The 14,490-nt window shown below is 41.2% G+C and overlaps 1 protein-coding gene across 2 annotated transcripts in view; it reads left to right on the top strand.

Moving 5' to 3' along the window:
• The window catches only part of MED23 (mediator complex subunit 23), a 37,229-nt gene extending 34,897 nt beyond the window's left edge, over positions 1-2,332 (top strand). For both annotated transcript variants that reach the window (XM_017829224.1, XM_017829214.1), the window contains 2 exons: positions 425-556; positions 1,219-2,332. In XM_017829224.1, coding sequence (XP_017684713.1) covers positions 425-556; positions 1,219-1,392 — 306 coding nt within the window. In that variant the 3' untranslated portion in view covers positions 1,393-2,332. The remainder of the gene's footprint in view (positions 1-424; positions 557-1,218) is intronic.
• Positions 2,333-14,490: the final 12,158 nt, after the last annotated feature.

The raw sequence follows: 14,490 nt of genomic DNA, 5'->3' as shown, positions 1-14,490 counted from the left end.
CAAACTGCATGCAAAATATGCATCAGACTTACTGCCTGTTTTAAAAACCCTGTGCATTGGAAGGAAATGTGCAAGAGCTGAATTGTGAGGATGGAGGAACATAAGCTGTTTCTTACATTCATGTCAGTGTGAATAAGGGTAGGGAAGGAGAAAAGAGATAGAGCTGGCCAGTAGGCAGATGACCTGAAAAGTGTCATATTGCAAACACTCTTTTAGAAAGAAAAGCTTAACTTGGGAATCATTTAGTTAAGCATAATGGGATGACTTAGATCTGCCCATTTGTCCTTGTAAGAAAATGAATTGATAGGAATCGTAGATACCTGAAAAGCAGTACATATTTATTATACTGTTTAACTGTATTTCTACTCTAAAGCATTTTAAAAATTATTTTCATTTGAGCTGTTCTTTGTGTCCGTGGAAACAGATTGGAGTGGCGTTTTATGAAATGCTCCTGAATGCAGATCGGTACAGCTCCCACCTGAACTACATGGATCCTATATGTGATTTTTTGTATCATATGAAGTATATGTTTACAGGTGATAGTGTGAAAGACCAAGTAAGTAAACAGTAGATATTGATACATTATTAATCTTTCTTCCCATATAGTAACTTAACCTTTTTATAAATTGTTTTCATAGGTAACAGTACAACAAATTGCTTAACAGTTGACTAGATCTCTATAGACAAATTAGGAAGTTGGTGCACTCCTACTAACTTAAAAGCTTCAAATGCAGTAGACTAGGTATCTCAGATTCCAAGATTAATTTATGTAGTCCAAAATTTAAAATAACAGCCTTAGGGTGCTTTAAATACTATTATTAAAGCAATCGCTAGAAATAAAGCTATTGGATGTTTCATAACATTTCCTCATTTCATTCTATATCTTCTAAGTTTTTATGTAATTTCTGATTAATTAATGTATCTTCACATGTTACAAAAGCAGGACTGCATCCACATCCACATTCAGGGAAAAATCAATTGTGGTTCTTGTTTTACAGAGCTTTGGTGTCTAACTGTTACAGCAGGGAGGGGTTTTTTAAGGTTAGTTGTCAGAAGAGGTCCAAAAGTTAACATGATTAATAAAATATTAATGTAAATAACTCCATTTACTATATATTTTCCCATTTTTTGTTGTGCTGATGTGATGTTTGTGTACAGTAGTGACACATAAAAATACTCCTGTTTTTTACCGAATGCCTTTTTTTTTTTATATAACAGGTTGAGAAAATAATTTGTAATTTAAGACCAGCTTTGAAACTTCGGTTACGCTTCATAACACACATCAGCAAAATGGAATCAGCTGCTGTTGCACAACCACCTCTCAGTAATGGGTCACCAGCACAACAGCCCAGCCAAGTGCCTGTCAATGTCGCTTTGCCAGTAACCCAGTGAAATGAAGTGTTTGGCTGACCTTGATGTGAAGGCTTCCTTCTGTTACTGACCAAGGTGAAACCTCATCTGATCTGAAATCTTATGTGCTTTATAAAAGGAAAGAGAACCATGTGCAGATTTCTGCTTTGATTTCTTTTGCATCATGAAGCTGCCTATCACTGTGCATGTCAGTCTTCTTAGCTATTTATGCTAGATACTAGATGAGGTCTTTGTTGCCTTTCTCTGAAATCATTGAGTAACAATTCTCTGCAAACAAATACATGGACTTCTGAAGAGTTTACCATATCCTGCTCCCTATCTGAGATTGAGTCATGTGGATTTTTCCTTTTTTCTGCCTGTAATAAGAAAGGACACTCAGTGTGTGTAGCCTAGTAAAAAATGGCCTTTTAAAATTTGAGTTCTGCCTTATTTTCTATTTTTTAGTCTAACAGAAGAATTTAAATTCTTTTTGTCTTTTGGGCAGACAACTTAAGCCCTTATGCATAAACACTCCTAGACAGAGATTGCCTCAATTTTATTGAGTTAATTATAACATCTTTACAAAGACTAGGAATGAACCTTTGAAAATATTTGTAAATTTTGTACATATAGATTACATTAAACACACAAGCAATGGATTTGATCTAGTGTCAGTTACTAGACTGTTAGGTTACAGCCCAGAGGCTGTCTCTAATGAATCTATTGGAAGTCTGCATATTCAGTTCCAGCTGCACTGGTTCATATTTGATGTTTCCTATTTGGAGGACGGTGTAGTTTTTATTAAGTCAATCAGATGAATTTTATTGATCTTATTGTATTTTGGATTTGTATAATATTCTACTGTAAGGTTTATGTGTACTGGGCTCAGCAGGTTTTGATAACAGAATTGAAAGGCTCAGTGTTTTGTAAATACTCATCTTTTTGGACAAATTTTTAATAAAAAAAAAACTTTAAAATTCCATTTTAGTATTTTTAAGCGTATTTATTTTCCATACCTATTACCTTAAAAATAAGTATTGACCATAGCAAATATACTTCCATGTTCCAGGTTCTCTGCCAGCTGTACATTAATGTCAGTTTTAACCTGTTACAAATAGAGTCCAGATTGGTAAGCTCAGGTCTGATTTATATCTCTCTGTAAAAAATTAAGTTACAAAAAGGAGCTGTTGATTTAATGGGTGGAAGGTTTTTTTTCTGCTGTCATTTGTATTGTAATTGGATCCTAAATTCTGCCAAGTGTATTTGAGTAGCGGAACTGTGAGTGCTCTTTAATGAATTTGTAGTCTGACAGGAAAACACATTTGCCTATGTTTGCTGTATCCTGGCAGCTGGTCACAAGTGGTGTTCCCAGGCTCAGTGCTGAGGCCAGTCCTGCGTGGTATCTTTATCACTAATCTGGACAAGTGGATCGAGGGCACCCTCAGTCAGTTTGCTGTCAACACCAAGTTTGGTTGGAGTGTTGATCTTCTGGAGGGCAGGAAGGTTTTGCAGAAGGATCTGGACATGCTGGATTGATGGTCTGAAGCCAGTGGTATGAGTTCAATAAGGCCGAGTGTGGGGTCCTGCACTTGGATCACAGCAACCCCATGCAAGTGCTACAGGCTTGGGGAGGAGTGGCTGGAAAGATGCTCTACAGAAAAGGGCCTGGGGGTGCTGGTCAACAGCCAACTGAACATGAGCCATCAGTGTGCCCAGGTGGCTGAGAAGGCCAATGGCATCCTGGCTTGTATCAAAAATGAAGTGGCCAGCAGCACTCGGTAGGATATTAGGATACAAGAGTGCCAGTAGTACTCAGCACTGGTGAGGCTGCACCTTGAATTCTGTGTTCAGTTCTGGGCCCCTCACTACAAGGAAGACATTGACATGCTGGAACATGTCCAGTGAAGGGCAATGGAGCTGGTGGAGGGTCTGGAGCACAAGTCCTATGAGGAGAGGCTGAGAGAGCTGGAGTTGTTTAACCTGGAGAAAAGGAGGCTCAGGGTAGACCTTATTGCTCTCTACACCACCTGAAAAGAGGTTGTACCCAGGTGGGGGTCAGTCTCTTCTCCCAAGTAACAAGTGAAAGGACAAGAGGAAATAGCCTCCAGTTGTGCCAGAGGAGGTTTAGGTTTGATACTAGGAAAAATTCCTTCACTGAAGGGTTGTTCATGCATTGAAATACACTGCCTAGGGAAGACGTTGAATCACCTCTAGAAGTGTTCAACAAGCATGTGGATGTGGCACTTGGAGATACGGTTTAGTGGTGAACACAGAAGTGCTTGGTCAAAGGTTGGACTCGATCTTGAAGGTCTTTTCACCCCTGAATGCTTCTATGATTCTGTGTTTGGTTTTGAACGTCCTATATTCCATTCTGGAGCCAAGTCACTCTAATGCCATTAGACTTGATTTTGATAACAAGATGAACATAGTTGATCTCCAAAAATCCAGTGAACTGTTCTGTACAGGCCTTCCCATAGGCTTTCTGGGCAGACCTGAGATGCAATATTATGGTTGTGGGTCTGCAAATTTCTGTCAACAGTGAGAATTCCTTTCTTCCTAAACAGTTTTTGGAGCACATTAATAGAAAAGCGTGTAGAAACAGTGTGTTTCATGGCTGTTCTGCATGTGTGTTCTAACTGAGCATCTTTCTGAATTGTCTTATTTGATATTGAAATAATTTTGGTGCTTTATGTGGGACCCAGAGTATCCCTTTTAATATTCAAACTAGCACCTGTTTTCAGTCACTGGGATTTCGGGCAGTATTGGGGAAGTTGAATAGCTGTCTTCAGAAACAAATTATGAGAGCTGTTGGAATTCTTTAAAGCTCCCTCATTCCGCTTTGTGTCCTTGCCAAATGTACAGTTATGTTAAGAACCTGACTCTGGTGCACCAGTCTGGCACTGTGTGGATGGGATTTGCCTCAGGTGAACTGGCACTGGCAAATCATCAAAAAAGCTGTGTTTCATCAATACTGGACTACATTTGAAGTTTGACTTATAGCTTAAAGGATGTACATCCCACTAACAGTGCTATGAATCAGGACCCTTGCTTACCTAGTAGGATTAGTGATTTACATGTTTTACGTGTTAAAAAATGCAAAGGGAAGACTGTCTCTTCCTCTCAACATGCATGTACTCTTTCTCTGCAAAACTCACCAGGTTTCTGAAGGTGCTCGCTAGTTGGAACAAGGTGTCTCTTTAGCAATAATCTACATTTGCATCTTCAGCAATACTAGTCTAAAAATTAATCCTTAATAATTCTTGCTTTCAGTTAAATGTCTTGCCATTTAAAACCCAGCTAACCAAATTCACTTTCTAAAGTGCTAGCACAGCAAAACAAAATTCCAGTGTAATTTCAGAAGTGTTTGTAGTTGATTATGGCTGTCATATGGTTGGTTTTTAAAATTCCATATTGTGTTTGTCAGTCCGCTGGAACTCAAAGTAGTTGTGAGTAGTGAGGGGTAACATAAATCTGAGGTTTAGGTTTTGGCTTTTGGTTTTTTGTTTTGTATTCCAAATCATAGGTAGCCAGTATGGAATAGACACAATCATACCAGTCTTCCTTCACCTCATCTGACTCTCATGTAGCATATTGATTAAGTAAGATTTGAACAGTCTTTTCTAATATGACTGACTGAGTCAGTAGATTCCTAAACCTAAAAAAACCCAGATTTAGATTAGGGAAGATTTGAATTCTCTTTTTTAGCCACCAGAGGGAGATTTCTTCAAAAAATTTAATCTGATTGCAGTTGATTGTGAGTATAATGCAACATACTGAACACTCAGATCTTCCTTGGAACTACCAACATTTCAATCCAAGATTTGACAATTTAGAGGCCGTATTACACTGTTATCCTTGATGTTTGAAACATGTTTTGTTTGTCTTCCTCATAAATTTACTGGAGGACTCCACAGAGCTATGGGATTTGCACAATCTTCCAAACAAATACAAAGATTTTTAGTCTTTTAAAATGTGTCAGATTATTTTTTTTAAAAGCATTGATTAATGCAACAGCTACCAGAGCCAGACTTGATGACAGATTTTTATACTTGATCACCTAAAAAAAAAAAAAGGGCAATAGATGATGGCCTTATGATTTTTAGCATTAAGACTTTTTAGGACATAAAAGGATATTTGTGGCTTGGCAGGCTGTACCTGAAATTGTGCAGCCTTTTCTGAAGGTGGACCAAACAATGGATAATATCATTGTAAATGGTTGCTTTGGCTGTTGAATTAACTTTCTTGTGACTCTCCACAAGATGAGTTTACCCCCACCACACTTGTTGTAAGTAATCTTACAATAATGAATGAATAGCTGAATAAAATGTCTACGTGAGATTTAACTACCAGTACCTTCTGCTACTCTAAAAGGCGGTGAATGTTTTTGGCTTTCCCTGTGCATTTCTTCCTTCAGCAAATACAAGTGCAGTAGGGCATGAACTTCTTTGTCTAGTTTAGGATCCAGAAATCCAACATGGAGAGGTTCCCATCCAGCTCCCCTGTCTCTTCGCTTGCACATCTGCTGTGAGCCATGATCAGAGAGATACCACTGTGCTTCTGCATCCTTTCTTCTAATCTTTTCTATCAGAAGAAAGATTCTTTTTTCTTTTTTCTTTTTTTTTGGTGGGGTGTCTTTTTTTCCTTTTTCTTTTTCTTTCCTGTATGACTGTTCTGTATAAGGTTTCGTGAACTGTATTGCTGTCCAGGTCTGGTCCTTCACCTCATTAGTGTTTCACACAGAAACCTTCTATGACTTGATGGTGTGCATCTGATGTCAGATTTAATAGGAGTGAGTTGTTTTAAAGGTAAGTGGGCACCTTCTAATATTTTTCTGCTGAAATGTGAGGGAATCCTCTGTCCTGGTGAGAGGAACGCAGTGGGTTTCTGTCAGCCATCAAAGGCAGAGGATTTTTAGTTCTGCCACAACCCCAAGCAGGCCCAGGCTGCTTTATAGTTTAACTTTTAATTAAAAAGCTGAAAAGCCCTTGCACCTAATTGCCCCCACATCAGTGCTGCATGAGAAATTCTTAAGGAACCCAGATGCCTTTGAAGCATAAAGCAGAGCTGCATGAGGAAGGAGAGACTGAGGGAGGTCATGCAGGCACAGGAAGAAACCCCAACATGAAATAGTTCCTAGATATATAATTTGCACATTGTGCAGGGCTCTGATCATATTGTTGTTCTAGAAATAAATTGAAAGTTTGATGTTCCAGATTTACGGTGAGGCTCCGTTGATTTTCACTCATGAGAAGAGCTTTGTAGACTAATGTAAAGCTTTGGGCCAGATTTGTTTATTGAAGATTTGGGAGGGTGATATTTGTGTTTGGAAAGTGAAAGCAGAAAACACTCGTGCAATAACAAATTACAGTTGGCTGACAATGGGATTCAAGAAAGAAATGTGGAAAAAACCAAATAATTTCTCTGTGGTAAAGCTGCTGCTTTTTATTAGAGGTAGGACCTACCTGGGGACTGAAACACAGCTGTGGGACTGTAGGCCCAGAAATGCAAGGTGATCCTCGTTTGCTGTGGGCTGAGCCAAGTTAAATCAGCCTGCACATCCAGAAGAGCATAGTCGCTCTCAGATTTCTTCATCACATGTATGAACCAAATTTCATATGCTTCATATTTTTATGGTCTGCATGAGTATGGATTTTGGACACATCTCTCCTTAACGCATGTCTCCATAATATTGGGGACCTGGGAGGGAATGTCGTTCCATCTGTGATGCTGGAAGGGGATAGGCTAAGGCTTGCATTGCATTCCCTGGAAAATGTGGGATAAAACAAGCTGCAGATAACGTCACACTTGGATTAGCTGTTAGAGCATTTGTTCTTCCTCTCCAGTACCGGACATAAGGCACAAGGCACATGAATGAGACTGAACGGGTTGTTTGGTTGGTATTGCATTAAAGAAGCAATTGGGAGCGCAAGCAGTGTTGGGGTCCTTCTGGAGCCAGAGGAGAGATGGCTTCAAGCCTCTAGGCTTTGGTTCTTGCTCTGAAGTGGCCTCTGGGAAGGAGCCTGCCACTCCCCATTTACTGCTCCTTGAGTCAAGGAAGATTGGCTGGCCAAGCTGGGTGCAGGATGCTGGGTTGTGTGATTACCATCCACATGGTAACATGTCCAAGAGATCACTAGGTATTATATCCCATCAGTACATCTCTGCTGAACTCTTTTTATCATGTAGTTTAACATGTACTGATGGGATATAATACCTAGTGATCTCTTTGACATGTTTAATACAACAAGATAAACACGGAGAGGACATATGAGTGTTGGTAAGTTATGAGACATCATTATAAACAGATGAGTGATGGCTACAAACAGCAAAAAATGAGCAGAGAGAAAGCAGTCTGACAGTCCTGTATAACATTGGCACTGAGATACAAGTCCTGCAGGGGCCTATTCCACGCTAATTTGAAGAATGTATTTGTCATGGCATCAACAGCAGGTATGTTTAAAATTAGTAAAGTTCCACTGAAAGTTGTATAAAATACAACTGACATGTTCATTGTGAAATGACAGCATAGCATTATCTGTATGATTGAAGTTGAAAAATTCAGTGTTGATTCTCATTGCAGCTATAACTGAGGCATGCCCTTATTTAATAAATATGTCAAAGTATAGAGCACAAAACCAGGTCCTGAGTGAACCAGTCCCTTGCACTGAAGAACTTACAACCTATAAATGAAGGTGTGCAGAAGGAGAAAAATTCTGTAGTCGAGGAAGAAAAAATTTGTTGAGTTTTCTTATTAGCATATCAGTTTTCCTGTGAGTGCTGCAAAAGCAGGATGCATGTATGATATCTTTGAATGAATTTATGGAGGTGTTTGGCAAATGGAGAAGAACCTTAAGAAGTGAGGATGAGATAAACATGGGAAAGGAAAACTGTTAGTGTTCTCTGAAGGGCTGTGAGGTTGAATTCTCTAAGAAAATCGTCATAGGCTCCTTCCTTTCTTGATGCTGTTTCTAAGGTATAATTTAGCAGAAAGGAGTCCTGGCTGTAGCTAATCTTTTCTGTTCCTTTTTGTATTATTAAACCCTTGCTGAACTAGCCTTGAAGGGCCCTTGCAGAAGTAAATCCCTATTTTTCTGTTGCCTTTCTTTAAAAGATGATGAAATGACTAGGGGGAGTGTAGATTGACTCCATGCATGAGAGACAGATTGTCATCTGCTGTCAGCAGACATGTAGCCTCTTAAACAGCAGCAGTGCTTTGACAATGGATAGAAAGGGGAAAGACAGAATGTATCCTCTCTACCACTGAAGAATTAGCATTATTCTGTGAGTGAAAGCCATGTTAAACTACATGATAAAAAGAGTTCAGCAGCAACATTGTCTTCCACTTCTCCCTTCCTACCTATTCTGTTTGTTTGTGCCTCTAGTGACTTCCCTCCTCCTTAATTGCAGAACTGCCCTGTGAAAATAAAAATGACACTTCCCTTCTGAGAGTGGATCCTGTCTAGGAGCTGTCATGGGAGAGTCTGGGTGAGAACCAGGGCCTGGGGGAATATCAGCATCATGAGCATCTCCCGGCCTCCATGCTGCAGGAGATGCAGCTTGTGGTAAACATGATGCAACCTGTGGTGAACGTGCTCGTGGAGGGCTACCAGCATGAAGTCCTAAGTGTAGAACCGGTATGTTTGGGCTACTTAGTAGCTTTTGAAGTAGATTGGGGATGGGGGAAAGCTCTGTGAGGTTGGAAAGGAAGATGGGGTGTGTGGTGCTGATCTAAGCCACAGCACAGGCTGTTGTTGCCGGTTGAATTGCAAAGGACCAAGCCCACACTGGTAACAGGTTGCTAGGCCTCCATTCACCCACACTTTGGAAGTGCAGGTCACACACATATCAGCCACGTCACCGCCTCTTCTTTGATGGCTTTGTGCCTGTTTTCCTTATGAGAGCTCAGCTGGAGAATCAGATTTTTCCAGCAAAATGCCTTTTTCAGAGAGGTTGAGTGCAAGCACCAGGAACAGCTGAAATCAGAGTCCTTACAGTCTCTTTCCTACCTATGATTTCAGATTAAAACCTGTGATGCCTTGAAAGTACCATAGCCCTTCTGAGGACAGGACAGGATGAAGAGGATTTCACCTCTCCTGCTACCTCCTGGCTGATGGACCATTTTCTGCTTGTTCCTCAGAGGGCCCTGGCTGTAGGTGCAGGGAAAAGTGTGCTGAGACCTTGCACATTGCAGGTCAAGCTGAATTTCAACAGCTCACAACAGAGGCTTTTCTGAGCCTTCCACCTCTAGAATGGAGCGACCGAGGGAAGCCTGAACAGCACCCAGACCTTGCCTTATGGTCTGGAGTCCCATGGGCCTCAAATTTAAATGGCAAAATCACTGTATGTGCTGTCTCTAGTTCAAGAGGTAACCTCAAATAAGTTTATTTTATTATGTTAAGGTAGATGTGTGCCAATCTCCACTCTTTGATTGGAGAATTTTAAACTCTCTTTACTCATTAGGACAAATAAAACTCCCACACTACAGATGGGAGAGAACAGCCACCATATTAATTTCATTTTAACATCCTCTTTTTTCTTAATAAAAAAGGCATCTTCCAATATTTAGATTCAGTTTTACACATTTTAATAGCTGGGGTTGAGCTCTGCAAGGTTTGGGGTTTGGAGAAATAAGCCAAAAGAGAGAGGTGAGATGAGACACTGCTGAGGGGCTCAGTCATCCTGAACAGTGGACAAAATTAACTTCTGATTTTCCCCAGTCATCCACCGTGTTAAGTTCAAAACAAAGACAACAAATGTCAATTCTGAAAGAAACATTTATGAAAACTCCTTTTCCTCCCACTAGAAAAAGACGTGGCTAAGACATTTTCCACAAAGCTCTGAGTTTTTGCTCAAAAAGAACGAACAACCTTGAAGAAAGGTCACAGTCTGTGGCAACTTCATGATTTGCAGCCTCACATGCTCTAAGCAAAAGTGTTTCTAGATTGGTCTGACAAAAGCTGGAGATGCTGTTTGCTTATCACTTTTGAAAGAGGAGCTCCCATTCCTCTGGCTCATGGCTTCGACTTGGCACTCATTATGACACCTGCAACAGAATTGAAGTTGCTGTAAGGAGGAATTTGTTTTTCTTTCTGTCCACAGGAAAAACAAAAGCACAAATCCAGCAGCAGTAGTTACTGCTTTCTTGTCCTTGCAAGTGATATCAAGTATCTTGTCCTTGCAAGTGATATCTTGCAAGTTAGTAGTTGTTTTACTGTTTTCTTAGACTGTTTTGCAGTCTGTCATATCACTAAAATGCCTCTTCAGTAATTTTTAAGAAATGCACGTCTCCATGACATGCAATTCTGGGCAGCACTCTAGAGTATCTTTGAGGGAAGAAAGCTTTCACAGAATGTGATTCATGTTGCTATTTATAATTTAGGTCAAATCATTTTTTCTCTTTTTCTTTTTCTTTTTTTTTTTTCCCCCAGCAGCTTAATTTTACTGTAGGCTGAGGCATTTGCTTTAATAAGATGGATAACCCTTGACAGATAACAACTCTGTCACCTCTGCACTCTGGGAACTATTTCAAATTCCCTTTGAGATTTCCTTGGGGTTTTTTAAACCTTTTTTTTTTTTTTTTACTCAGCATTTTCTGAAGGAAAAGGCACACAAAAGCAAGGCCAGAGGATTTTCATGGTTCCCTACAGTATTGCTACATTTCAGAGAAAAATTTCTGTGCTCCAGTACTTGCAAGAAGCTCTGCCCCAGGCGTGAGGCACAACTGGGCAAGCACACCCTGGGAGGGCTGTGCAGAGCGGGGACACGACACATTTTTTATGCCTGCTTTCCTGGGCTCCCCCGCATTCAGCTCTTGCACCCCTGACTTTCTCCTCTCTCATGCAGTGAACAACTGGAGAGACTTCAGACCAGCCCACGAAGTGGGGCCCTGTCATGGATGAGCCACTGCAATGCAGTTTCTTGGTTTTCCGCAGGCTCCATGTTGGCATTATCCCACTTCTTTCACTTTACCATGCTCCCACTCTCACTTCTGTCATCACTGCTTTCCTTCGCAGAACCTCAGTGGCCACCAGCCACAAATTCCACTGGATTCAGCCTCTTCCAGCTCTGAACTCCTCACCTCTGCAAGCATGTGAAGCAGCCATGTTGCAAATGGAAGTAACCATTTGTTGAAGACAGGATTTTTTGTCCTTAAAAGAGAGCAAGAGAAATTATAATAATCCAGACAATAATAAGCACATTAACTATAATTTCTCATTATTATTTTCAGAGGAAGTATAAAAATTCCTTGAGAATTCAGGAAAATGCAATGAACCATATATGCCATGCAGCTTCTATAGAAATTATTTATTTAGGTTTTTTTTCCTCTCAATCACCATAACATGTGAGTAGGATTAGGATATTTGCCACCTTTCAAAGGAATGTCACTATTTAATTTTATTTTCCATAGCTTTCTAAGAAATGGGCTATCACAAGAGCTATGGCAACAGTCCAACCTCCCAGACTGCAAAGAGTTTTACTGAGCGTGTTGATCGTGGTCTCACCATTCTCACACGCAGTTTGGGCCACCTCTTTCTTTTCAAAATGAGTGCTCCTGCCAAAATGAAAATAATAGGGTGCTCTAATTATATTCTCTTTTTCTCTCAGTGTATGAAATCAACACTCAAGAAGATGTTGGCTTGATAACATTTCCAGCCAGTGTGCAAGCAGAACCTGCAGCACTGCAAGCTGTGAAACAGATTTCTATATACACATCCTGGTCTGGGCCTTATTTACATTGGAAACTGTATGCAGTGTGTTTAAGCTGTCCTGCACAAGAGGCTTTTCTAGTGTTGTATCTATCCCTTAGGAAAGTCTTTGCTCTGGGCACCTTCCCAGTGTTTTGGCTCATGTAAAAAAGTCTTGAAACGGAGAAGGTGCTCAGCGTGTTTCTTCAGATCCTCTGTCAAACTTCAGTGAAGTCCAGGGGAATCTTGATATCACTTCACTGGGATCTGGATCTGGGATTTGGTCACCTTCTCAGACTGGCACAGACACCCCAGCCACCAGGTTTGCCTGATGGCAAACACAATTGAGTGAGCGCCCAAAGCAGGTTATGTGACACAAATGTTTGATTTAAAGCTTTTCAGGTGTGCATCACATGACCCTTAAACATTTAACTTGTGTGTCTATATACCTATTTCTTTCAGATTAAGGTGTTGGAACATATGGTATTTAGCTAACTGGAAGAAAATACAGGAAGGATAGCTGTATGAAATAAAAACAGAGATGGTCCTCTAGAGCATGTGCAATGCTTCTTAAGTGGCATCCTGTCTCACCTCTGTCAGAGAAAAGAAAGCCCTTTGAAGTGGATGGGGGACCATAAAAATCTAATTTTTGTGATCTGTCAACAAACTATTTCTTCTACTCCAGTAAATGACACACTAACAAAGCTTGTTTTAACAAATATTTTCAGCTTGCTTAGTAAATTATAAAAGGCAGCTTGCAAATGGCATATTTCATTCTTACTGACATAAATCCCAAACAGATTTTTCAGTAGTGTTACAAATTATATAAAGTGATTTACAGGTTTCCTTGGCATCAGTTTTCTATCTTTTCCCCTGAAATTAGACAAGCTAAAAGACAGAAAAGTAGGACAGAATTTAAAAAGCATTAGGATGAAACATTACAGAGTGGGGGAGTATTTGAGAAATTAAAATATAAAATGCTGACAAACCATCAAGGCTCATGGCTGAGTTACAGGAAGGAACTGCAAGAATCTAGATTTGTTCTTCGACCCAGAGCGCGGCAAACAGGAGTGGGCAAACAGGGACGTGGCACAGCAGTTTGCGAGGCAGTTCACTCAGGCAGGGCCAGCAGGAGGGGCACAGCCACCTCGCATCTCTCTCGGGTGAGCTTTTTCTTTTTTTTTTTCCCCCCGCAACTACCCTTAAGCCAGCAATGATTTCCAAAAAAGCAAAAGCCGCTGCTGCTGCTGCTGTTATCACAAGGGGTGTGTCCGCACAGATGGAACCCCCCAAGAAGGACACAACTGTTCAGGTCTCTGGCTGCACAGAGTGTTTCAGCCTGGCTTTAGTACCAGAGGACAGTGTGAGTGGCATCTGTGTACGATGCGAGCTGGTGAATGATTTGCTGTGCCTGTTGGCAGAGCTCAAGGAAGAGGTAGAGAGGCTAAGAAGCATTAGGGAAAGTGAAAGGGAAATTGGCTTGTGGAGTCGCACCCTCTTGCCCCCGAAAAGAAGTCCAGCAGGAGACGGTGAATCCCTGCCCCTCCTGCCATCAGGCAGATGGAGCAAACCAAGTAGATGGGGGGGAGTGGAACAGGTCTCTGACCAGACAGGTAAAAGAATCCCTTCCTGACTCCCTTCACCTCCCACAGTGCCCTTAAAGAACAGGTATGAGGCCCTGGGCCCAGAGAATCAGATAGAGGACAGTCAAGAGGAAGATCTGTCTGGAGGGTCTCCTGGTTGCACCCCATCTACCAGACAGATTACAACCACAGCTATAAAGAAAAAAAGAAGGGTAGTTGTAGTTGGTGACTCCCTTCTGAGGGGAACTGAGGGCCCTATATGTCAACCAGACCCATCCCACAGGGAGGTCTGCTGCCTTCCTGGGGCCTGGGTGAGGGATATTAGTAGGAGACTCCCTGAGCTAATTCGGCCCTCAGATTATTATCCACTGTTGGTAGTCCAGGCTGGCAGTGATGACATTAATGACATTAATGATATTAATGGAAGAAGTGCCAGGGCAATTAAAAAGGACTTCAAGGCACTGGGTCAATTAGTTAATGGGACAGGAGCAGAGGTGGTGTTTGCCTCAGTTCCTGCAGTAGCAGGAATGAATGAGGAGAGGAGTAGGAAAACTCATCAGTAGGTGGCTAAGGGATTGGTGCCACTGGCAGAATTTTGGTTTTTTTGACCATGGGGCAAATTCCATGGTACCTATTTCCTTCAAATCAGATGGGCTTCATCTATCTAGGGAGGGCAAAAGGACTCTACCCATAAGTTGGCGGGGCTGATCAGGAGGGCTTTAAACTATATTTGAAGGGGGTAGTGATTGAAACCAGGTTCTCCAGAGATGAGCCTAAGGGTGGAAAGCCTGAGTTAGAAGTGGTATCAGCAGCCCAGCTGAAGTGTATGTACACCAACACACACAGTATGGGTAACAAACAAGAGGAGCTGG

Source organism: Lepidothrix coronata, unplaced genomic scaffold, assembly GCF_001604755.1.
Source record: "Lepidothrix coronata isolate B3197 unplaced genomic scaffold, Lepidothrix_coronata-1.0 Scaffold5, whole genome shotgun sequence".
Taxonomy (NCBI): Eukaryota; Metazoa; Chordata; class Aves; order Passeriformes; family Pipridae; genus Lepidothrix; species Lepidothrix coronata.
The sequence above is the reverse complement of the archived record's forward strand: the minus strand, read 5'-3'. Positions and strand labels throughout refer to the sequence as shown.